This window comes from Tamandua tetradactyla, chromosome 11, assembly GCF_023851605.1.
Source record: "Tamandua tetradactyla isolate mTamTet1 chromosome 11, mTamTet1.pri, whole genome shotgun sequence".
NCBI classification, from domain to species: Eukaryota; Metazoa; Chordata; class Mammalia; order Pilosa; family Myrmecophagidae; genus Tamandua; species Tamandua tetradactyla.
This window is the reverse complement of record NC_135337.1, coordinates 102,420,018-102,445,748: the sequence shown is the minus strand read 5'-3', so window position 1 is coordinate 102,445,748 and position 25,731 is coordinate 102,420,018. Positions and strand designations below refer to the sequence as shown.

At 48.9% G+C, this 25,731-nt stretch overlaps 1 protein-coding gene across 1 annotated transcript in view; it reads left to right on the top strand.

Annotated features, from left to right (window-relative positions):
- LOC143649336 (low-density lipoprotein receptor-related protein 4-like) overlaps positions 1-25,395 on the top strand; it is a 33,845-nt gene extending 8,450 nt beyond the window's left edge. Inside the window, 23 exon segments of the mRNA XM_077119439.1 lie at positions 166-374; positions 541-622; positions 1,371-1,476; positions 2,228-2,429; positions 3,684-3,873; positions 3,948-4,079; positions 4,899-5,039; positions 5,232-5,312; positions 5,417-5,594; positions 5,999-6,161; positions 6,252-6,477; positions 6,816-7,119; positions 8,371-8,588; positions 8,741-8,835; positions 8,837-8,877; positions 9,705-9,807; positions 10,907-11,051; positions 11,308-11,421; positions 11,680-11,815; positions 20,231-20,319; positions 20,801-20,882; positions 22,276-22,417; positions 24,763-25,395. Coding sequence (XP_076975554.1) covers positions 166-374; positions 541-622; positions 1,371-1,476; positions 2,228-2,429; positions 3,684-3,873; positions 3,948-4,079; positions 4,899-5,039; positions 5,232-5,312; positions 5,417-5,594; positions 5,999-6,161; positions 6,252-6,477; positions 6,816-7,119; positions 8,371-8,588; positions 8,741-8,835; positions 8,837-8,877; positions 9,705-9,807; positions 10,907-11,051; positions 11,308-11,421; positions 11,680-11,815; positions 20,231-20,319; positions 20,801-20,882; positions 22,276-22,417; positions 24,763-25,095 — 3,512 coding nt within the window. The 3' untranslated portion in view covers positions 25,096-25,395.
- The last annotated feature ends 336 nt before the right edge of the window (positions 25,396-25,731 follow it).

The window sequence follows — 25,731 nt, the reverse complement described above, 5'->3', positions numbered from 1 at the left end:
TGCCGCGTGGGCTGCCCGTGTCCTGAGGGGCCTGCAGTGTGCCGAGCAGGGGACCAGAGGGGCCGGCGGTGTGATTGAACCGATGTCACACAGGCCAGCACCTGTGTCTGCCACTGTTACTGGATTTAGAGCATTAAAAGGAGACCCCTTTTGGCCTTTGAACAGGTCTTGAGAAGTTCTTGCTTTTTGCCCAAAGGATGGACATCCATCGGATCAGCTTTGACACAGAGGACCTGTCTGATGATGTCATCCCACTGGCCGACATGTGCAGTGCTGTGGCCCTTGACTGGGACTCCGGGGATGACTACGTGTACTGGACGGATGTCAGCACTGACACCGTTAGCAGGGCCAAGTGGAATGGGATGGGCCAGGAGGTTAGGGCTCCACAGGGCGGCCCGCGAGGGCGGGTGACCATGGGGATGGCAGCCGCCCTCCAGGACGAGGGCTCCCCTGCCTTCTCCAGACCTGGGGCCAGGCTGAGTGTGTGCCCAGAGATGGAGCGAAAGTACAGGTGGTGACAGAGCTTTGCTTCCTGCCCAGGTGGTAGTGGACACCAGTTTGGGGAGCCCTGCAGGCCTGGCCATTGACTGGGTCACCAACAAGCTGTACTGGATGGATGCAGGTGTGTGCAGGGCGGCACTGCCGGCTGTGGGTGCCCGCCGCTTTGGGAGTCCTCTTATTTAAGATGCTGGCCTCGGGCTGAATGGACCCCGTGCCCATCCCGACCGCACTTCTCGGCCTGAGTCCCTGGTGGGTCAGGAACGACTGGGCTGCTACAGAGCTGCAATCAAAGCTCAGTCCTGGAGTTGTGGCATTTGCCAGTCAAACGGCAGCTGCTTCTCCTGTGCAGATGGTGAAGGGGGCGAGAGTGTTTTAAAGCATTTCAGAGGAGGAATCTAGGGCCCTGTGGGTTTTCTGTCCCTCGCTGTCTGGGTAAAACAGGTATTTGTTTTCTCGCCTGGTAGGCATGGCAGGCAGGGAGACACCTCAAACCACGGCTATTCCAAGGGTGATCCCTGGCTCAGGAACACCGGCAGCACCCAGGAACTTGTTAGAAATGCAAAATTTGGTGTCCCACCCTAGACGTACTGAATCATTATCTTGAGATTCTGAGCCCAGAGTCTTTGGGTTCTTATGCACACACGAGTTTGGGTGTCATCGCCTTAAGTGAGAAAGCAGGACCAGTTGCTGGAGCTGGGGAAGCCTTGCGTTTCTAAGAAAAGGACTGGTCAGCTCCCTGAATTTCCTCTTGCAACTGGATTCCCTAGCTAGCCGGGCCATCTGTGAAAGCACACTTCTGCGCATCGCCTGCACGGCAGGTGGGAGGTGAGTGAGGGGCGGGACTGAGGTCACTGCCTTTGCTTCCCCAGGTACGGACCGCATTGAGGTGGCCAACACCGATGGCAGCATGCGCACCGTGCTAGTCTGGGAGAACCTCGACCACCCCCGGGACATAGTGGTGGAGCCCGTGGATGGGTGAGCACCTGCCCCGCCACCCCCCGTGGCCCGGGGATGAGGGAGGGCGCCCCGAGGCTGCGAGGGTTGTGGCGGCAGCCACAATGCTAGTGGCAGCCCTGTCTCCTCTGCAACAAGGAAACCCTTGACATTTCTTCAGCTTTTGGGGGGAAGGGGAAGGGACGTTGGCTCCCAAAAGTAACTCATTGTAAAAAAAATAATGTTAAACCTGTAGAAAGTGAAAATTCCCTATAATCTCATTCTCCAGCAATAACCATTGTTAATCATTTAGGGTATTTTTCCCAGCTTTTTTTCTAAGTGTACATGTACATTTGGTGGTGGTGGTCTGGGTCTTACAACTTTTTCACTTTTCTGTGTCTTGGTTATCTTTCCATTTGATCATATTGGTGTGCCTTGTTCTTTTTAACGATGGCTTATATAGTGTTCTGTTAAATCCCTGCGTTGTCATTATTTAACAGATCCAGTCGAGAAAATATTTCTTCCTCCCCATTTTCACCTCTCCTCTTTCTTTATTCTGAAAAAGGCCTTATTTGCTGACCACTCCCTGAGCAGTGGGTGCTGCCTTTCTAAAACCCTGGGTGCCTTTGGGGAGTGGCAGAGGGTGTGAGGGTGGCAAGGGGTGCCTGAGCCAGGGCTGGGCTGGGAGCAGAGCCGGGAGCGGGGGCAGCTGTGGTGGCAGAAGCCCTGCAGCCCTGACTCCCCACCAGGTCCTGACACGAAGGTGCATAAGGCCTCCCTTACCTGTGCCCAGGTACATGTACTGGACTGACTGGGGGACGAGCCCCAAGATTGAAAGAGCTGGCATGGATGCATCTGGCCGCCAGGTCATTGTCGCATCTAATCTGACCTGGCCTAATGGACTGGCCATTGAATACGGGTCTCAGCGGCTGTACTGGGTAGATGCCGGCATGAAGACAATTGAGTTCTCTGGGCTGGATGGCAGCCAGAGGAAGGTAAGGCTGGCACAAGCAGCCTCCGGGGCCCTGGTGGACTGCAGAGCAGCCCCCACTGGCTAGCAATGATGGCAGCGGGGGGACACAGGTCCTAGTGTGGGTAGGTGTTGCTTCCTTGGGGTGCTGGCTGCCCGGTGGGTGCCGTTGGCTGCTGGCGAAAGGAAACGGGGGATATGTCTGGATTGTGGGCGGGAGACCACTGCACAGACCCTTCTAATGACCACCATAACCAACACTAATTAATCACCAACTGCATATTGGGCCCAGGATCTCAGTCTCTCTCCACCCCCCCTTTTATTTTTGTTTATATTACTGTGTGTCTTGGTATAATTTCAAAGTTACAGAAATGTTGTAAGATGAGTAAAAAAAAACCAATAACTAACATTTTGCCATACCAGCTTTACCATTCTCTCTCTTTCCCTGCCTTCCCTTTTCTCTCTCTGTCTCTCTCTATATATGTATATAATTTTTTTTCTGAACCATCTGAGATTAAGTTGGAGACATCTTCCCCTTGATCCTAAATATTTCAACACATATTTCCTACGTGCATAGATTGTTTTACATCACCACAGTACAATTTTTAAAATCAGGGAATTTAGCATTGATATGACTCTAACCCATACTCCACATTTGAATTCACCACCAATTGTTCCAATGTCCCTTAGAGCTTTGCTTCCCTTTCTTTCTGTCTTCCTTGGTCCAGGATCCAGTCCAGAGTCACCCACTGTTTAGTGGCCGTCTCTTTTTAATCTCTAATCGGGGACACTTCCTCAGCCTTTCTGTTATGTCTTTCTTGACCTTTGCATTTTTAAAGAGTAAAATCCAGTTCTTTTGTAGAATATCCTTCAATTTAGATTTGTCTTATCCCGATTAGATTTAGATGATGCCTTTTTGGCAGCAGTGAGTGAAGTTGTGTCCTGACGTCTCAGCCTCCTCATAGGTGCATGATGCTGGTTTGTCCCATTGTTGGTGATTTTATCTTTGATTGCTGGATTAAGATGGTATCCACTGGAAAGTTGCTCTTTTTCCTTTTAGAATTAGTAATGTGGAGAGCTTCTATGCTGTAAACTGCATACAGTCTCTTTCCGTCCACCCCACCCCCACCCCCACCCCCTATCCTTGGTGCCGGCCTCTACCAGTTAAGTGGCAGGTTTATCTCCAGCGCCTGCTGAAGGCTGCCCTGTGGGATCAGGGCAGAGCCGCCTTTGCCTCTGCCCCGGACCCTCCTGGGGTCACCCTGTCCTGGGCCTGCAGGTGCTGATCGGGAGCCAGCTCCCCCACCCATTCGGGCTGACCCTTCATGGGGAGCGCATCTACTGGACCGACTGGCAGACCAAGAGCATTGAGAGCGCCGACCGGCGGACGGGCCGGGGACAGGAGACCCTGCAGGAGAACTTGGACAGCCTCATGGACATCCACGTCTTCCACTGCCGCTGGCCCCAAGGTGGGCAGCCCCCGGCCCACTCTGGCTTTGAACCCAGCTTCTCTTCACTGACCGCCCTCTTCTCTCCTACCCAGTGTCCACACCATGTGCGCTGGAGAATGGCGGCTGTAGCCACCTCTGTCTTCGGTCCCCGAATCCCCCTGGCTTTAGTTGCACCTGCCCCACAGGCATCAACTTGCTGCCAGATGGCAAGACCTGTTCGCCAGGTGAGTCAGAGCATCACACACCTGCAGAGAGCCTTCTGGGGGGTGCGGCTCTCTTTCCTTGCAGATGGGCTCTAGGTGGTCTGAGAAGCCCTGTGGTTCCTGGAACTTCTAGAGGCTTAGGGGAGAGACTGGGGGGGTGCGTTTAGAAAGGGGGAGATGCCCAGAGGAGCAGGTGCACTGGACTGGAGGCAGGGGTCCAACTGGCCCAGGTGGTGATCTTGTGCCTGTTAGGAAAAGGTGCTCCTTCCTTAAGACGTTTTCCTTTTATCTGTTGAAAAAATGTCATAATATAATGACTTGATTAAAAGAAGACATTTTACTTTCACCTGCCCCAAAATGGTCATAGTAAACATAAAATGCACCTTGTGTGCAATGAAAGTGGCACCCTGCCCCCTTGGATGTGGCCCCTTTGTGGTCATGCAATAAGCACAGCTTAATGGCAGCCTCTGCATGGCAGCATTTGGAACCTGACATGCTGGGGAATTTGGAGTAAGAAAGGAGCTGTGCGTCGTGCCTCTCAGGCTGTGCAGAAAGTCTTCTGGGGTCTTTCCTCCATTTCTGAAGCTCTGTAGCAGAGGGTCCTTCCTCTAGACCTGCTCCCATGACGTTAGTAAACAGCGGCCATCTTCTGAGCCCTTCTGTGCCAGCGCCGGGGCTAGGCACTTCCTGCACGTGAATTCTTTCAGTCCTCAGAGCCACCCTGTTCTAGTCTCCATTTGAATAGCTCTCCCTGGATCGCAGACCGTTGGCTGGCCTGAGCCCAGCTCCTCTCCATGGCCACAGTCAGGGGCATGCCCCCTCCTTCTGTCCACCATGCAGGCATGAGCAGCTTCCTCATCTTCTCCAGGACAGTAGATGTCCGCGGGGTCTCCTTGGACATCCCTTATTTTGCCGACGTGGTGGTGCCCGTCAACATTACCATGAAGAACGCCATCGCCATCAGGGTGGACCCCCAGGAGGGTCTGTGTGGGCCCCTCCCGCCCCCACCCCACAGCTGCCACGGCCCTCTGCCTCCCGTGCCCCTGGCCCCACCCTCCCCTGCCCCGCGGGTCTCCCTGCCCATCTCCGCCTGCAGCCACCCCACTAGCCGTCCCACTCCGGCATTTCTGCACCTCCCTCGGTTTCCCTGCCTGAGCTGAGCCTCCTCCACAGGCAAGGTGTACTGGGCCGACAGCACACTGCACCGGATCAGCTGCGCCAGCCTGGACGGCTCATGGCACGAGGACATCGTCACCACAGATGGGGCCTCCTCACAGCCCGGCCCCACCCGCCGAGCCCCGCAGTGCCCTGCAGTGCCCACCCATCAGAAGTGGGAACTAGTGTGCGCTCTTGACTCCCCACAGGGCTGCAGACCACAGATGGGCTCGTGGTGGACGCCATTGGCAGGAAGGTGTACTGGCCGGACACAGGAACCAACCGGATCAAAGCGGGCAGCCTGGACGGGCCCATGCAGAAGGTGCTGGTGTGGCAGGACCTCGACAGCCCGTGGGCCATTGCACTGTTCCACGAGATGGGGTGAGGCGGGGCCAGGGAGGGGCGCACCATGGGCCGTGGGGGGCAGGCCTGTTCCTGGAAAGCCCTGGATGGACCTCCCTGGGCTGTTTGTTCCCTGTGACTTCTGTTTGGGTGGCAGTGGAAAGTACAGGGGTCAAAAGCGTGGGCCTTGGAGTCAGGAAACCAGAGTTCAAATTCCTTCTCTGTTTCTTAGCCGCATCCCCTTGGGCCCACCATGTAACCTCTTGCTGGCCAGCTTCCGTGCCTGCGAAACAGGTGCTGGTGAAAGTGCCTCGTGTGCAGGAGCTGCAGAAGAGTCAGGGAGGCGACCATGTAAAGCACTATGTGCAGCATCTCAGGCACTCCCCATGCTCCAGGGAAAGGGTGGCCATGCATGTCACCAGCTGCTTTCCTTCCTCGCCCAGGCTCATGTACTGGACAGACTGGGGGAAGAACGTCAAGCTCGAGCAGTCTGGCATGGATGGTTCAGACCACACTGTGCTCATCAGCAACAACCTGGGGTGGCCCAACGGGCTGACTGTGGACAAGGCCAGCTCCCAGCTGCTCTGGGCCAATGGCCACACTGAGGTGAGAGCCCTGCCGGCCATGACTGGGGCCTGGGAGCCAGGCTGAGGCAGGCATTCTGATGGCCACCCCTGTCCTCCCCTTCCTCTCCAGCGAATCGAGACGACTGACCTGAATGGGGACAACCGGCATACGCTGGTGTCCCCCGTGCAGCAACCCTATGGCCTCACCCTGCTCGGCTCCTACATCTACTGGACAGACTGGCAGACCCGCAGCATCCAGTGGGCCGACAAGCGCATGGGCAGCAACGTCATCCTGGTCAGGTCCAACCTGCCGGGCCTCATGGACATCCAGGCCATGGACCACGCCCAGCCGCTGGGTGAGCAGACCCCATGGGATAGGCCGGAGTCTTGGAGCATTCTAGGGGCAGCGCGATGTCACAGATGTCCCAGAGCACAGGGGCTCCTTCACCACCAAAGGCAGAGCCCCTCAGCCCCTCCCGGGGTCTGTGCTCCACCTTGGTGCGGCTGCAGTTACACCTGCCTTCCAATGACCCGCAGAGACACCTCTGCTTCTTCTGCCTCATCTCTACCAAGCACAACACCCTGCCTCCTAGACAAGCAGAGAATCAGCTGCATGAAATCAGGGCCTTTTTAAAGATGCAGCCAGTCTTCCAGGTTGGGTGTGAAAACTTGTGCCTCTTGCTCTCATAACCAGGTTTCAACAAGTGCAGCTCCAGAAATGGTGGCTGCTCCCACCTCTTCCTGTCTCGGCCTTCTGACTTCTTCTGTACCTGCCCCATGGGCATCCAGCTGAAGGGAGATGGTAGAACGTGTGACCCCACTCCTGAGACCTACTTGCTCTTCTCCAGCCGTGGCACCATCTGGCGCATCTCGCTGGACACCAGTGACCATACGGATGTGCACGTCCCTGTCCCTGAGCTCAACAACGTGATCTCCCTGGACTACGACAGCATGGACAAGAAGGTCTACTACACAGATGTGTTCCTCGATGTCATCAGGTAGGAGGGGTCTCCGAGGCCCCCAGGGGCGCAGACCTGCCTCCAATCTCTGATGGGGAGGCTGTGTTTTACGCTGACCTCTAAATGCACTGAAATGGTTTAGCAATTTGGACTGTGAGTCCTACTCCTGATTTAGCTCGCTTTGTAGTGTCGTCACTTAGAGAAGAGTCTCAAACTGGTGGACTTGCATAAAATTTATGTGAAAGTCCAGTGTGTTAAAAAATAAAGTCAGGCTGGGGCCATGGAGCTTTCCACCCCTACCACCGAGCTCGAGGGAGCACCAAGGATCCTCTAGGACTCACTGATGGGTGAGCCTTGTAGCTGAACCAGCGTCTGTGTGGTAGTGTAGGAGCCTGTGGTGTGGACAGGGATTTTGTTTTATCTTTCAGTTTTAGTATTCTCAAAATATTTGGCCCAGACTAGGTGAGGACTAGGCCATCCTGCCCCCATAGGGTGTTTGCCATGGCAGGGGTTGTGACGTGGAAGGACGGTGGCTTCTCCTTTGCTGTCCTTGAGGGGTGCAGCAGAACCCCATGCTGGGGGGGCGAGGGGTACATGTTACCTAGAGAAGTCCCCCAAGTGACTGCGGCACCCCCCTGACCCTGAGGTGGGAACTCCTGGTGTAGGACCACCGTGAAAACGCACAGGTAGCTTTTGAAATATCTCCCTTTCTGATGGTCACCCGCTCGCAGGCCTCGCCTCTTGCCTAAGGTGTGTGGGGCCTGGTTAACCTGCCTTCTGGCAAGACACCGCCCAGTCCCTCCATCTGGCCTGCAGGAAGTGCCCCGCCCAGCTCCTCCATCCAGTTGGCAGGAAGTGCCCTGCCCCCTTCATCCGGCTGGCAGGAGGTGCCCCGCCCAGCTCCTCTATCCGGTTGGCAGGAAATGCCCTGACCCCTCCCTTTCATCCAGTTGGCAGGAGGTGCCCCGCCCAGCTCCCCATCCATCCTGTCGGTAGGAAATGCCCCGCCCAGTCCCCCCTTCATCCGGCCAGCAGGAAGTGCCCCGCCCAGCGCCCCCCATCCATCCGGCCAGCAGGAAGTGCCCCGCCTCTAGGCATTCACTCGTCAGCTCTGCAGACATTTGACTGAGTCCTTAGTGAGCTCAGAGCCAAGGATGATGCTGATGGGGATTTGGTCTCTGCCATACGGAGCTTACAGTCTGGCGGAGCCCAGTTTGAGAGCATGGACTTGCGGGTTTCCATCTGTGCTGGTCAGTCTGCTCACTCTTCCTGCCGTGGGATGTTCCCAAGGTGAACAGATCTGAATGGCAGCAACATGGAGACAGTGATCAGGCATGGGCTGAAGACCACCGATGGGCTGGCAGTGGACTGGGTGGCCAGGAACCTGTACTGGACAGACATGGGCTGGAACACCATTGAAGATTCATGGTTGGATGGTTCCTGCTGCAGAGTGGTGGTCAACCACAGCCTGGGCGAGCCCCGGGCCATCGCTGTCTTCCCCAGGAAGGGATACGTCTGTGGCCAGCACGAGGGATGCTAGGGAGGAAGTTCCTGGAACAGGGGCCCTTGGGGCTTTCTCTGTGTGATGGTGTGGGTGGTTTCCCATGTCCTTGGGGCGCCGGCATCCTGTGCCGCTGTGATGGTGGCATGTTGTGTCTCAGGTACCTCTTCTGGGCGGACTGGGGTCACATCACCAAAATTGAGTGGGCACACCTGGACGGCTCTGAGCACAAAGTCCTCATCAACACAGCCCTGGAGCTGGCCCAATGGCCTCACCCTGGACTATGATGCCCACAGGTGGGCCTCTGTCCCAGACAACCTCCTGCAAGATGGACGGGTAGAGAGGGGGTTGAGGTGGAAGTAGAAAGATAGTGAACTCCTTGGCAGGTAAGGAAAAGGAAGCAATGAGAAGGAAGAAGGAGCTTGGGTTCTTCAAGTTTGGGTTGCTGAATCCAACCCTCAGTCTTTGCCTGGGCGTGTTTGGCTGGTTTTTGGGGTGTTCGGTGTGAGTGCCTTTAGCAGGCACATCCTGGCCTGGCCACAGGCCTCACTATCCCCTGTCTACTTCAGGGCTGACCTTTGTCTTTATTACTATTCTGGGCCCTTAGGCGTGAGAATTTACAGCTCCTGCCCAAGGTGAAGGGAGCCGGAGGGCAAGAGAAGAGGGTAAAAGGGGCTTTGAAGCAAACCTGTTCCCTTCCCTCCTCCAGAAGGGAAAAGCACCAAAGCCACCTGAAGAGTGGCAGGTTTGTCCCCTTCCTTTAGCCTCAGTGGGGTCCTGTAGGCTTTCGCATCTTCTTAAGGCTTTCTAAGGAATACGGGCTTAGATTCTGAGGTAGGCAGTGAAGGGTCATCAAGCTGCTGAAGGTGAGGCTGGGCAGTGGCTGCCCTGCGGTCCTGAACTTCTGCCCCTGCCCAGAACAGCTGTGGCCCCCACCACTTACAAATCACCAGCTACCCTTTTCTTCTTTGGGATTTGCAGCACCTCTCATCAGGGACTTCCTGACTGCGCCAGCCTGTTGGGCTCAGGAGGGGCTGACGGCGCTCTGGGGGATGGGGCGGGAGAATGTCTGGGCTCCCCACAAGCCTTTTGGCAGCCCATGCTGCTCTCCTTGTCTTTGTAGGATCTACTGGGTGGACACACACCTGGACCAGATAGAGAGCGCGGACCTCAATGGGAGGCTGTGGCAGGTGGTGGTCAGCCACGTGGCCTTTGCCCTCACCCAGGTGCCGGCTTAGGAGGAATACTGTGCCCCTCCTCGGCTGGGGGTTCCTTGGGGTTTGGGTCGGCATCCTCAGCCCCAGGGCTGCTCCCACCCCCCCACGCCCATGTTCTAGGACTCGGACATTAGTGGATGGAATCTGTGGAGCTTGTTGCCAGGAAGGTGCCTGGCTCTGTGCAAGTGGCCATGGAGGAACTGCTCTGTGAGGCCTTGGCCCAGGAATGTGCATCTTAAGTGCCCCAAGTGACCTCAGGTGCTCCTGAGTCAGAGCTGAGGCAGTGCAGTAGTGGCAGTGGGGTTAGGGTTAGAGCTTGCTCAGAGCTTGCTCAGAGCTTGAGCCGCCACCCCGTGTTTGTTGAGTCTCTTCAGCGTGCCAGGTACCTGGGTTCGAGTTCTGTGTGTGTCGTTAAATAACCATGAAACTTCCCATGAGACACTGATCCTCTCTGAGCTGCAGTGACCCTTAAAGAAGATGAGTTTAATCATAGTTCCCTCCCCAAACACACTCCAGGTATCAGCATGGTACCTCGCACATGGTAAGCCACTCATGCGGGGTGTCTCTAACCAATTTCATTATTATTAGCTGTCATTTTGGGGACTTGTAATCCTGTGTGATGATTTGGGGAAGGAAGAAGGTGATGTACTGAGCCTGGGGCCAAAACAGGGACTCACAACCATTTCAAAATCTTTGTCCCTTTTTGATAATCATCGTCTGCCCCATCTATATATACTGTGTGTGACACCCTAGCAGCCAAGACAATTTTCTTTGGCTTTTTTCTTTTTCATGCCCCAAATGTAAAGCTACAGGGTAATGCTGAATATGCTTTTTCAATTTGCAAGTTCTCCTTGGAGTTTCTGACCTGTATGCCCCTGGGCCTGGGGGAGAAGCACCCCAGTTACCAACACCCCCAGCCACAATAGGGATCCCAGGATTGCTGCATTGGAAGGCAGCTACTTGGAACTAAGCAGGGGAAATGAGCCGGGCTCCAAGGGTGGGCCTGGGGAACTGGGACCTGGCAGGACCTCCTTGTTATTCCAGTCTGCTAGGTATGGGAATGCATTTAGGCACTGAGCCACTCTTTTGTGGGTTTCCTATTGAGTAGCAGGACAGGTGGATCTACTGGACAGACTGGCAGACCAAGTTGATCCAGCGTGTAGACAAGTATTCTGGCCAGAACAAGGAGACGGTCCTAGCCAATGTGGAAGGGCTCATGGATATCACCGTGGTCTCTCCTCAGCACCAGACAGGTGGGCCCCTGGGTGCCCCACCCTTCGGCAGGGCCACTTCCCCCGGAACTGCTAATGATCCAGATGGCCAGCATCCAAGGACAGTCTCTTGAGTCCTACTTCACACTCCTACAGCTTGTTTTCAGCCTCCTGTGGTTGCTCCTCTCCTGTGCCACTGTCCCTGGGAGTGGGCTAGCCCTGGCTCTCCCACTTGAGAAGTGTTCAGCTTGGAGGCCTGATTCTACCCAGCTCGGGCATGCGTGCCCTCTGCCCTCAGGGACCAATGCCTGCGGCATGAACAATGGCGGCTGCACCCACCTCTGCTTTGCCAGAGCTTCAGACGTGGTGTGTGCCTGTCCCGACAAACCTGACAGCTGGCCCTGCTCCCTTAGTGAGTTGGGACATGTGGCTCCTGGGTGGCAGAGCCCCTGGAAGGCAGTGAGGCAGCCCTGTCCTTCTGGGGGGAGCCCCCTGCAGAGGGTCTGGTAGATGAAGATATGAGGCATGGTGGCCACAGGGCCCCTATTGAGAGTATCTGGGATTAGAGCAGCTAAAAGATGGCTTCCTCTGGTCCTCTAGATTCTGTTCTTGGACCACGTGTGGATGTTTTGACCTTGAGTGACACACTCCTGTCCTCTTTTCTCTGCAGTTCCTGGCCACGTTTCCCCAGCTTCCAGGGCTACCAGCACGAGTGGAAAGAGCCCAGTGCTTCCCAACACACAACCCACCACCATGCACCCTTCTTCCACCCGGACCCACACACCCCCGGAGGAGGCAGCAGGAAGGTCAGTAGGTTCACACAGGTGGAGGCTCCTTTGAATCAAAGCACCAGCCCGACCAGTAGAAGACCAGCAGCCCCAGCTCAGTAATTCCGGCAGGTGGGAGGCTGAGTGCATCACTGGCCACCAGGCCCTGCTGTGGGGGACAGGGAGCATGTTTAGACCAGTAAATGGTTGCACGTAATTTTTAGCTCTGAGGGCAACACGCTGTAAGAAAGGCTGTAGAGAGAAATCACTCAGGGTTTTCCTCCATGGTATTCTTCCTCCTCCCTTTCCTGTGACATCTGTGTTCACGTTACGGGTTGAATATATGATCTTGTCCTGCCGTTCACTCAGAGGCCACCAAGTCACAGAGGCCTTTATGACTTGGAACAAAAACGTTCCCCAGGGATGTGATGGACTTAGCTTTAGCTTAAAGTGATTTCGAAGCCAGCATTCAAACACACACACACACATACACCATTATTAAAGAACTAGGCATAACATAAACGGGTCTCAAATCAAGTATAAGATGTTGTGTTTTATTTTCATTACATTGTATCAATTGTAAGATGCATCTTGATTTGAGTGATTAAACTGAAAAATGACCAGTGCAATGGTGGGATGCTATTGAATGTAAGACGCATTTCTATTTCAGAGATATTAGAATCTGGGGGAAAAAATCTTGAAATTGATGAAATATGATACAATATTCAATTTAGAGCAATTCTTATAATCTGGATTTTTTTGCACATTTCAGGAAAAAAATCGCTTAATACAGATAGGAATAAAGAAGAAATGAGTACCCATATATCCATACATAATCACTCTTGATATTCTGATGTATCTTTCCAGACACTTTCTACTAGAACAGTTTTTTACTGTTCTGTGTACTGGCCCCTTTATTTTTAAAATCAAGTTTTTTTTAAAGATAACAAACATTTGATTTCCATTCCAATATCTAAAACATATTAGTAATCCCCAGTAGGAATTCTAGACTCACAGTCCTAAAATTATAAGATTTGCACATGATCAAATTCATATGCTGTGTGCCCCATTCTCTCTTTTTAGAACAGTTTGTAAAGAAAAGAAAATACCTAAATATGATCATGTATCTTTCTCACTAACTTTTTTTAACATATATTTTTAAATTTTTATTAATAAAATCAATCAACATACAACACTAACATTCTTAACATATGAACATTCCATACTTGGTGTGCGATCAGTGGCTCGCAATATCATCACATAGTTCTGTATTCATCACTATGATAATTTCTCGTTTACTTCACTCCAGAAAAACAAATAAAAAGGAAAAACTCATTATCCCATACCCCTCACCCCTTCCTCTCCTTGACCACTAATATTTCCCTCTACCCAAATTAACATTTTGTTCTCCCTATTATTTACTTATTTTTAATCCACCTGAGCATTCTGACTGAAGATTCATGCATCTTGGTTTCTAAGGCTCTTGCAAGTAGTTTTTCTCTAGCCTCCTAGGAGATGCCCTTAATTGCCTGAGCATAACATACTGCAAAGAAGCTGCCTTCTTCATGCTCCGAGTTCTTCATCTGATCCCTCCCTGTGGATGTCTTGCTTATTCCCTTGTGAAGGAATGAAAAGAAGAAAAACATTTCTTTTTCCTTGAGTTCTAGCTAAACCTCATGATGGTCTTTTTCCACCCAGAGGTTTGCTTGGCTGGTAGCTTCTTTCACCTCATCTGGTAGTCTAATTAAGGCTAATATGGATTTCCTTAACATTCTTTCAGCAGACCTCCAGCTCCCTCACAAACCTGCTTCTCATTTTTTTATTAATTAAAAAAGAATTAACAAAACAATTAGAAATCATTCCATTCTACATGTACAATCAGTAATTCTTAATAACATCACATAGTTGCATATTCATTTCTTAGTACATTTGCATCGATTTAGAAAAAGAAATAAAAAGACAACACAATAAGAATTAAAACATTAATAGAAAGAAAAAAAAAACAAAAAACCTATACCTCACATGCAGCTTCATTCAGTGTTTTAACATAATTGCATTACACTTGGGTAGTATTGTGCTGTCCATTTCTGAGTTTTTATATCCAGTCCCGTTGTACAGTCTGCATCCCTTCAGCTCTAATTACCCCTTCTCTTTTTTTTTTAATTAACGGAAAAAAAGAAATTAACCCAACATTTAGAAATCATACCATTCTACATATGCAATCAGTAATTCTTAACATCATCACATAGATGCATGATCATCATTTCTTAGTATATTTGCATCGGTTTAGAAAAACTAGCAACATAACCGAAAAAGATATAGAATGTTAATATAGAGACAAAAATAAAAGTAATAATAGTAAAGTCAAAACAAAACAAAACAAAACAAAACAAAAACCTGTAGCTCAGATGCAGCTTCATTCAGTGTTTTAACAAGATTACTTTGCAATTAGGTATTATTGTGTTGTCCATTTTTGAGTTTTGTATCTAGTCCTGTTGCACAGTCTGTATCCCTTCAGCTCCAATTACCCATTATCTTACCCTGTTTCTAACTCCTGCTGGACTCTGTTACCAATTACATATTCCAAATTTATTCTTGAATGTCTGTTCACATCAGTGGGACCATACAGTATTTGTCCTTTAGTTTTTGGCTAGACTCACTCAGCATAATGTTCTCTAGGTCCATCCATGTTATTACATGCTTCATAAGTTTATCCTGTCTTAAAGCTGCATAGTATTCCATCGTATGTATATACCACAGTTTGTTTAGCCACTCTTCTGTTGATGGAGATTTTGGCTGTTTCCATCTCTTTGCAATTGTAAATAACGCTGCTATAAACATTGGTGTGCAAATGTCCGTTTGTGTCTTTGCCCTTAAGTCCTTTGAGTATATTCCCAGCAATGGTATTTCTGGGTCGTATGGCAATTCTATATTCAGCTTTTTGAGGAACCACCACACTGCCTTCCACAGTGATTGCACCATTTGACATTCCCACCAACAGTGGATAAGTGTGCCTCTTTCTCCACATCCTCTCCAGCACTTGTCATTTTCTGTTTTGTTGATAATGGCCATTCTGGTGGGTGTGAGATGATATCTCATTGTGGTTTTGATTTGCATTTCTCTAATGGCCAGGGACATTGAGCATCTCTTCATGTGCCTTTTGGCCATTTGTATTTCCTCTTCTGATAGGTGTCTGTTCAAGTCTTTTTCCCATTTTGTAATTGGGTTGGCTGTCTTTTTGTTGTTGAGATGAACAATCTCTATAAATTCTGGATACTAGACCTTTATCTGATATATCATTTCCAAATATTGTCTCCCATTGTGTAGGCTGTCTTTCTACTTTCTTGATGAAGTTCTTTGATGCACAAAAGTGTTTAATTTTGAGGAGCTCCCATTTATTGATTTCCTTCTTCAGTGTTCTTGCTTTGGTTTAAAGTCCATAAAACTGCCTCCAGTTGTAAGATCCATAAGATATCTCCCAACATTTTCCTCTAACTGTTTTATGGTCTTAGACCTAATGTTTAGATCTTTGATCCATTTTGAGTTAACTTTTGTATAAGGTGTGAAAGATGGGTCTTCTTTCATTCTTTTGCATATGGATATCCAGTTCTCTAGGCACCATTTATTGAAGAGACTGTTCTGTCCCAGGTGAGTTGGCTTGACTGCCTTATCAAAGATCAAATGTCCATAGATGAGAGGGTCTATATCTGAGCACTCTATTCGATTCCATTGGTCGATATATCTATCTTTATGCCAATACCATGCTGTTTTGACCACTGTGGCTTCCTAATATGCCTTAAAGTCTGGCATCGCTAGACCTCCAGCTTCGTTTTTTTTCCTCAAGATGTTTTTAGCAATTCAGGGCACCCTGCCCTTCCAGATAAATTTGCTTATTGGTTTTTCTATTTCTGAAAAATAAGTTGTAGGGATTTTGATTGGTATTGCATTGAATCTGTAAATCAATTTAGGTAGGATTGAAATCTTAACTATATTTAGTATTCCAATCCATGAACACGGTATGCCCTTTCATCTATTTAGATCTTCTGTGATTTCTTTTAGCAGTTTTTTGTAGTTTTCTTTATATAGGTTTTTTGTCTCTTTAGTTAAATTTATTCCTAGGTATTTTATTCTTTTAGTTGCAGTTGTAAATGGGATTTGTTTCTTGATTTCCCCCTCCACTTGTTCATTGCTAGTGTATAGAAATGCTACAGATTTTTGCATGTTGATCTTGTAACCTGCTACTTTGCTGTACTCATTTATTAGCTCTAGTAGTTTTGTTGTGGATTTTTCTGGGTTTTTGACATATAGTATCATATCTGCAAACAGTGATAGTTTTACTTCTTCCTTTCCAATTTTGATGCCTTGTATTTCTTTTTCTTGTCTAATTGCTCTGGCTAGAACCTCCAACACAATGTTGAATAATAGTGGTGATAGTGGACATCCTTGTCTTGTTCCTGATCTTAGGGGGAAAGTTTTCAATTTTTCCCCATTGAGGATGATATTAGCTGTGGGTTTTTCATATATTCCCTCTATCATTTTAAGGAAGTTCCCTTGTATTCCTATCCTTTGAAGTGTTTTCAACAGGAAAGGATGTTGAATCTTGTCGAATGCCTTCTCTGCATCAATTGAGATGATCATGTGATTTTTCTGCTTTGATTTGTTGATATGGTGTATTACATTAATTGATTTTCTTATGTTGAACCATCCTTGCATACCTGGGATGAATCCTACTTGGTCATGATGTATAATTCTTTTAATGTGTTGTTGGATACGATTTGCTAGAATTTTATTGAGAATTTTTGCATCTGTATTCATTAGAGAGATTGGTCTGTAGTTTTCTTTTTTTGTAATATCTTTGCCTGGTTTTGGTATGAGGGTGATGTTGGCTTCATAGAATGAATTAGGTAGTTTTCCCTCCACTTCGATTTTTTTAAAGAGTTTGAGGAGAATTGGTACTAATTCTTTCTGGAACGTTTGGTAGAATTCACATGTGAAGCCATCTGGTCCTGGACTTTTCTTTTTAGGAAGCTTTTGAATGACTAAATCAATTTCTTTACTTGTGATTGGTTTGTTGAGGTCATCTATTTCTTCTTGAGTCAAAGTTGGTTGTTCATGTCTTTCCAGGAACCCGTCCATTTCATCTAAATTGTTGTATTTATTAGCGTAAAGTTGTTCATAGTATCCTGTTATTACCTCCTTTATCTCTGTGAGGTCAGTAGTTATGTCTCCTCTTCCATTTCTGATCTTATTTATTTGCATCCTCTCTCTTCTTTTTGTCAATCTTGATAAGGGCCCATCAATCTTATTGATTTTCTAATAGAACCAACTTCTGGTCTTATTGATTTTCTCTATTGTTTTCATGTTTTCAATTTCATTTATTTCTGTTCTGATCTTTGTTATTTCTTTCCTTTTGCTTGCTTTGGGATTAGTTTGCTGTTCTTTCTCCAGTTCTTCCAAGTGAACAGTTAATTCCTGCACTTTTGCCTTTTCTTCTTTTCTGATATAGGCATTTAGGGCAATAAATTTCCCTCTTAGCACTGCCTTTGCTGCATCCCATAAGTTTTGATATGTTGTGTTTTCATTTTCATTTGCCTCGAGGTATTTACTAATTTCTCTTGCAATTTCTTCTTTGACCCACTCGTTGTTTAAGAGTGTGTTGTTGAGCCTCCACATATTTGTGAATTTTCTGGCATTCCGCCTATTATTGATTTCCAACTTCATTCCTTTATGATCCGAGAAAGTGTTGTGTATGATTTCAATCTTTTTAAATTTGTTAAGACTTGCTTTGTGACCCAGCATATGGTCTATCTTTGAGAATGATCCATGAGCACTTGAGAAAAAGGTGTATCCTGCTGTTGTGGGATGTAATGTCCTATAAATGTCTGTTAAGTCTAGCTCATTTATTGTAATGTTCAGATTCTGTATTTCTTTATTGATGCTCTGTCTAGATGTTCTGTCCATTGATGAGAGTGGTGAATTGAAGTCTCCATCTATTATGGTATTTGTGTCTATTTCCTTTTTCAGTGTTTGCAGTGTATTCCTCACGTATTTTGGGGCATTCTGGTTCGGTGCGTAAATATTTATGATTGTTATGTCTTCTTGTTTAATTGTTCCTTTTATTAGTAGATAGTGTCCTTCCTTGTCTCTTTTAACTGTTTTACATTTGAAGTCTAACTTGTTGGATATTAGTATAGCCACTCCTGCTATTTTCTGGTTGTTATTTGCATGAAATATCTTTTCCCAACCTTTCACTTTCAACCTATGTTTATCTTTGCGTCTAAGATGTGTTTCCTGTAGACAGCATATAGAAGGATCCTGTTTTTTAATCCATTCTGCCATTCTATGTCTTTTGATTGGGGAATTCAGTCCATTAACATTTAGTGTTATTATTGTTTGGATAATATTTTCCTCTACCATTTTGCCTTTTGTATTATATATATCATATCTGATTTTCCTTCTTTCTACACTTTTCTCCATACCTCTCTCTTCTGTCTTTTTGGTTCTGGCTCTAGTGCTCCCTTTAGTATTTCTTGCAGAGCTGGTCTCTTGGTCACAAATTCTCTCAGTGACTTTTTGTCTATAAATGTTTTAATTTCTCCCTCATTTTTGAAGGACAATTTTGCTGGATATAGGAGTCTTGGTTGGCAGTTTTTCTCTTTTAGTAATTTAAATATATCATCCCACTGTCTTCTAGCCTCCATGGTTTCTGCTGAGAAATCTACACATAGTCTTATTGGGTTTCCCTTGTATGTGATGGGTTGTTTTTCTCTTGCTGCTTTCAAGATCCTCTCTTTCTCTTTGACCTCTGACATTCTAACTAGTAAGTGTCTTGGAGAACACCTATTTGGGTCTAATCTCTTTGGGGTGCGCTGCACTTCTTGGATCTGTAATTTTAGGTCTTTCATAAGAGTTGGGAAATTTTCAGTGAAAATTTCTTCCATTAGTTTTTCTCCTCCTTTTCCCTTCTCTTCTCCTTCTGGGACACCCACAACACGTATATTTGTGCGGTTCATATTGTCCTTGAGTTCCCTGATACCCTGTTCAAATTTTTCCATTCTTTTCCTGATAGTTTCTGTTTGCTTTTGGAATTCAGATGTTCCATCCTCCAAATCACTAATTCTATCTTCTGTCTCTTTGAATCTATCATTGTAGGAATCCATTGTTTTTTCTATCTTTTCTACTATGTCCTTCACTTCCATAAGTTCTGTGATTTGTTTTTTCAGTTTTTCCATTTCTTCTTTATGTACAGCCCATGTCTTCTTCATGTCCTCCCTCAATTTATCAATTTCGTTTTTGAAGAGGTTTTCCATTTCCGTTCGTATATTCAGCATTAGTTGTCTCAGCTCCTGTATCTCATTTGAACTATTGGTTTGTTCCTTTGACTGGGCCATATTTTCAATTATTTGAGCATGATCTGTTATCTTCTGTTGGCGTCTGCGCATTTAGACAGATTTCCCTGGGTATTGGATCCAAAAGTTGGAAGATTTTTCTGTGAAATCTCTGGGTTCTGTTTTTCTTATCCTGCCCAGTAGGTGGCGCTCGTGGCACACGTTTGTCTGCGGGTCCCACCAGTAAAAGGTGCTGTGGGACCATTAACTTTGGAAAACTCTCGCCGTCCGGGAGGTTCGCTAGCCGAAGCGGCTTGGAAGAGTTCGAGCTGGCCTGGGGTCCGAATGCAGGGAGGGTTGCTGGCCGCTGCAGCCCGGCAAAGCGCCCGTCCGAATTTCCTAGTCATCCGGGCGACAAGCGTGGCAGGAGGGCGCCAGCGGCAGCGGCCCGCCTGGGAGAGTGCACGTTCCCGGGGAGTCACGGGTTTGGAAGGGGCCTCCCCCACCCGTCACCGTTCTCCGTGGCCTGGGGATTTCCGATCCAATTCTCTCAATTGGTCCGGGGGGCCGCACGTGGTGTGGGCGCCTGCCGCCACGGTTTCAGGGGACCGCCTCTCCAATTCTCCCAGCCGGCCCGGGAAGGGGGAAGGGAGTGACTCCGGCCGCTTGCCGTCCCGCCCGGTGAAGCCCGCGTGCCTCGGCGATCTCACCCGAGCGGCTTCTCTCAGCCAGCCAGCCGTTCCAGGATGGGGTACGCTGTCTTTTTTATCTCTGTTGTGGCTTTGGGCGCTGTTCTGTATCGTTTCTACTCCCGTAGTAGCTGTCCTGGAGAAGAAACTAAGATCCGCGCATCTTACTAAGCCGCCATCTTCTCCGGAAGTCTCTCCTGCTTCTCATTTTTAAAAGAATCTCTTAAAAAGGTACATACTGTAAAACAGACTTAAGTGTGGTATAGCTATTAGAAGACAGTGGCTCATACTGGTTGCTCTACATTTCCTGGCCTTGACCTCTCCATGCCCCTGACCACTCACCTGGGGTCTGAAAACCCCACTCCCAGGTTTGGCCTGTCCTGGAGGAAGGTGAGGTCATGACTGGGCTTCACATTGGGTTTTCTTATGCCCCACAGATGCTCTGAGAAGGATGCATGGCTGGGCCTCTGTGCACGCTCCGATGAGGCCATACCTGCCACTCCAGATGAGCCCTAGGCCCCAACAGGTGAAGAAAAGAAAATGCAGGGAATCTAAGTCTCCACTGATACCCTTTAATGTGCATGGGGTCTCTGGGGTTGATGGATCCTTTTCATGAACTAAATCTGTAGAAACATTAATCATAATAGCCACCATGTCACCGCTTAAGGCATGCTTTCCATATGCAGGCATTTGCACACATGCACACATACACTCATTTAATCTCTGCGAGGCATAGGAGATATTTATTCACATTTCACTGATGAGCAGACATAGGCTTAGAAGTTATGTCATTTGCCTTAAGTCAAGCAAGTAGCTAGGCAGTGAGCGGACTTGGGTTGGAAATGGACAGGTTTCTTCCAGCTGCCACCCTCACTCCAGGGGCCTCTCTGAGAAGGGGCCCTGCCTCCTGAGATGGAGTGGGACCCTGCCCCCCGCCCTGCCCAAGCACCAGCTGGAAGGCTGCTGCTGGCTGCTGCCTAGTGTCTCTCTGTCCGTCCTAGCGGAAGGCCTTCCCACCAGCTACGCCATCAGAGGGCTCCTGGGCATCCTGCTGATTTTGCTGGCGATGGCGGCGTTCATGTTGTACAGGTAACGCGGGCTGCAGCGGCCACTGCCTTAGCACGGCGGGGACCTTCCCCGAGGCCACCACTTGCTGCTTCGGCCTCTGGCCAGTGTCATTCTGAGTCCTTGGTGAGAGCAGCAGGAGAGGCCCACACTTCCCCCAGCCAGAGCAGAGCACCTGTGTCTGCCATTTCATCACATGGCCACAGCTGCCCCAGGGACTTTCTTTACACACTGGGGTGCTGGGGGCACCGAGGGGGTGCCCAAGGCCATGGAGGAAGAGGCAGAGCTGGGACTGATGCCAGCATCCCTGCTTTACACCACCCCATGCTGCCTTAAAACATTGCAATTCAAAGTGATTTTCTATTCACACAAACACCACCCCTCCCTACAACGTGGGCCAATATATCCCTGATTGATGATTATCTTAGGAAGGAAGAAGGTGTCACTTTAAATTTAGGATTTTCTTTTTATGTCCTTCTTTCTCTATATTTTTTCCAAAATGCTTTATACACAGCTTGTAGCAAAAATGTCAGGATTTTGCTGCTGCTGCTTTTAATACTACTTACTAATATTGACAGCACCTGCCACTTAATGAATGTGTATCAACACCACCGCGTCCTTGCTATACAGATGTTATTTCCACCTACAGATGAGGATCTGAGGTTAGAAAGTTTAGATAGCCTCAAAAAGATGCCGGCTAGTAAACTAATAGATATGGGACTGAAACAAAGACCTGTCTTTAACTCCAGAGCTTGGTGTATTAGCAATCTATTGATGCATAACAAATTACCCCCCAAAACTTGCAGCCTAAAACAACAAATATTTAATACCTCTTAATTTCTGTGAGTCAGAAATCTATACTCAGCTTAGCTGGGAGCCTTTGTGTCCAGGTCTCTCGCTGGGCTGCAGTCCATTTTCAGCCAGGGCTATGGTCTCATCTGAACACTTGACTTGGGCAGGGTCCCCTTCAGCTCACCCACTAGCTGTTGGCAGGACCAGGTCCCTACAGGCCAGGGGCTGAGGGTCAAGACCCGTGTCCCTGCAGGCTGGTGGGCTGAGGGCCACATCCCTTCTGGTGGTTGGGTGGAGCCTCCCTTGTCACTTCTGTGCCATGTGGCCTTTTGCAGGGCAGCTGGCAACTCTGCAGCTGCTTCCCCCACTAGGGGCAAGAGAGCAAGTAAAGGAGGGCAACCCGAGAACCAGGCCACAGTTTTTTGTGCCTAATCTAGTATTGATTGTTTTTGCATATTCTTTGCATTAGTAGCCAGGCGGGGCGGTCCCACTGCTTTCCCCGGGAGTGGACTCAGGACAGGTACACCAGGGCAGCGGTCGTGGGTGGCTTCCTAGAGACCGCTACCACACTCGGGTGTTACCCCAAAATACCTCAACTAATTTATCATCACCTTGCCTCCTAAAGATACAAAAAATGCAAATTCACTGACTCTGGAATGGTAAACCTGACCTACAGCAACCCCTCCTACCGAACTTCCACACAGGAAGTGAAAATTGAAGCACTCCCCAAACCGGCCATGTACAATCAACTATGCTATCAGAAAGAGGTAAGAACTGAAATTTACACTCGAGGCGTTTGGTTTTACTTTGGTGGGGTTAGTTAGGCTCCTCCAGCACCTGACTTGATCAGTAAGGGATGCTTAGGAGTCTCAACTGCCGTTCTGGAAGTTGTGATCACCAGATGCACAGAAGGAACAAAGGGAACTTGGGTTTATGGAGAGGTGTCGAATCTTACTAGCATGAGGGACTCGAGTGAGAGCAAAGTTAGAAAGGCAAGCCCAGAAGGGGTAGGTCTGCAAGCAACTTAGTATGCATCTCCCTGCCAGGAGGTATTTTCCCAGGCTGATTGGTTCTTCCCTCCTGGGTTATCCATCTCCTGCAGCGAGGCTGTGCCCCACTGAAGTGAGGGGACTCTTATGGACAATGTCTAAAGCCCTACAGCTGCTGGGAATCCCTTTCCCCACCTCCAGGCCAAGCTAGGGTCACCTTTGGCTGGAATGGCTTATTTTTCTCCATCCTTCCTCTCATCATAATCTTAAGGGATTTCTCTAGAATTCTAGAAGGTTTTACATGCTTATTTTGTTTTTTGCTTTTTGCTTTTTTTCTCTCCTTTACTTCCTTTGTCATTTCAATGAAAAAAAATTTTTGCTGAATATTTGTGCATGAAAAATAGTCTCATTTTTTCTCAAGGGATCTCTTGGAGCTATTTCAGGTTTTTCTAGTCTATGACCCTTGACTTTTCTAAAATCCCATAACCTTTTATCAGAAGTTATCCCTTCATAGACCCTTATCTGCCTACTCCCTTGGCCTGTATAGCACTGTTAAAAACCTGCAGGGCTCCCAGGCATATGAATATGCTTTACCTGGCACATGCTTTCTGGAGCCATGAATCGCCATATTAAAATACCTTCCACCACAAGCCAGAAGCAGAACCTGCAGGGATATCTTGAGTCGCAGGGGTGGCAGATCCCCCCCCAGCCGACATCCCTGAAAGATTGACTGTTAGAGATTCATGGGTACCTGGAGCATCTAATGCCTAAGAAAAGAACCAGAGTATGGGTCAGAGGTTAGAAATGATAACATGTGACTTCTGTTTTATGCTTCTCCTCTGCACTCTTTCACCCCTTCTGAAGCCTTTCACCTTTTCTCTTCTGATTTCTTCTTGGTTTCAGGTACCGTTGATGTGTGTTTATAGAAGGAGTGGTGTCCCTTCAGATTGCTAGTGCTAAGTCCCCCATCTCTCCCTAACTTCCCCAGTGTGTCTCTGTGATGAAGACTTTGAGTGGCCTGCATCTTACCTGACTCTAATTCCAGCTTGGGGTGTGTGCTGGGTTGCTAGATGAGTGGATTTCTGTGTGTCTGTGTGCATGTGTGTATGTGCCTGCGTCTTTGCATGATGGAGGGAGCTGTCACTCTCAGAGGGCCGGGACCATGTCCTACTTCCATTTGTGTAATCATCAAAGCACCTAGTACAGTATCCTGGTTAATGTTGGAGCTCAATGATTATCTGTGGAATTGCACTGTGAGTAAATGAGAGAGCAGCTTCAGGGTTCTGGGCAGGTCACTGTCCCAGGGCCATGGCCCAGTTCCTCCTGTGAGTAGCAGCATGTTGGCTCATCTCCCCCAGGAAACAGGAATAAGGCTCCCTCTGAGGGATCCAGTCCATAAAGGGAGAAGCCCAAACAGAACTCAAGGCTGTCCTTGGAATAAACCCAGGTTGCTTGGAAATGACCCTGGGGTTCATAGGAGGCAAGTCAGAGTGGTCTCCTCCATAAGGTTACAGGTTGGGGGGCCCCACTGGATTGACACTTAGAACACAAGTCTTGCCACCCAGGTTTTCTCCTTAACAATATTAAAAAGAAGAGATCATTAAGAATGAAATAGCACATGTAGCTTAAAAACCCGAGTAAATGCATATTAAATTGCTTTTGTCAATTGTTTTTGATCATTTATGTCAGCATGATGATCCACTAATCCATAATAATAATGTAACAAGCTCACATGTTTCAGTGCATCAGGGTCAAGCACCCTTCTAATCGTATTTCATGTATCGCCTCATTTCACTCACAGCTGTGAGGTTTGGTTGCCTCTTCTCCCCACACTGCAAATGTGGAGATTGAGTTTTAGAAACCTTAAGTGATTTGTCCAAGGTGACCTAAACCGTGAGTGGTGGCTGTGGGCCAGAGTGGCCCTCCCTGCCCCTGCGTGGGAGTAGAACCAAGCATAGGAGCTGCCCGTCCTTTCAGGCTGGGCCTTGTGTATTTACTCTGACCTAGTTTCCCCATTTGTTTGTGGGATCTTTTGCTTTTATCACCATCCTTAACCCAGTTCACTGTGAGATCCTCAGTAGAAAGCCACCTGGCTGACCATGTCTCCCCTGTCTGCACCCTAGGATGGGCCTGAGCATAACTACACGAAGGAGAAGGTGAACGTGGTGGAGGGAATCTGCCTCTTGTCTGGGGACGATGCTGAGTGGGATGACCTCAAGCAGCTGCACAGCTCTCGTGGGGGTCTCCTCTGGGACCACATGTGCATGAGGGCGGACACAGTGTCCATCCAGGCCAGCTGTGGCTCCCTAGGTGATGTGGAGACTGAGCAGCTGTTGCAGGAGGAGCAGTCTGAGTGCAGCAGCGTCCACACTGCAGCCACTCCGGAGAGATGGGGCTCTCTGCCAGACACAGGCTGGAAGCATGAACGTGAGCTCTCCTCGGAGAGCCACATGTGAATGCCCATGTTTCCCTCCCTCCTTGCCCGGGTCGTCTCTGTGGACTCCCAGTCCATGGCTCATTATGCCACAGGTCCCCTTCCTCTCTCCTCCTCTTCCTCCTCCTCCTGCCCCATAACTGCTCACAAGCCCTCCATGGGAGCTCTTGCCGCCTGAGTCCATAACCACCTGTGCCCAGGAAACAGTGGTGCATCCCGGGAATTTAGATCTGGATTTTACCACCACCCTTACCTCTTGCACTCGGTCCTGGGTCCCCTGAAATTGAGCTCAGTAGCGACTCCTTGTCATTGCAGAGCTGTGTCTCTCCCTTCCTCTGGCACCCTGTGGCCTGCCCACAAAGTAAAGAGCCAGGCCTGCACTCTCCCCCATCAGAGCTGGCCCAACTGCCTCTCTGAGGGCACTTGCCCGCAGGCCTGGGGAAGGTCAAGGTGAAGAGGGGGTTAAAGGACAGAGGCTGAGAGAAGAAGGTAGGAAGAACCAGCCCAGCTGGTTTGGGCATCTGGGACACCTCCAGCCTTAAGTGTGTTGGTGATGGGAAAAAGGCTTTGGGGGCTGTCGAGCCTGGCTGTCCAGTGCTGGCAGTGGACGTTCTTCTTGCCCTGAGAGGTGCTGATTTTTCAGCTGCAGAGATGCTGG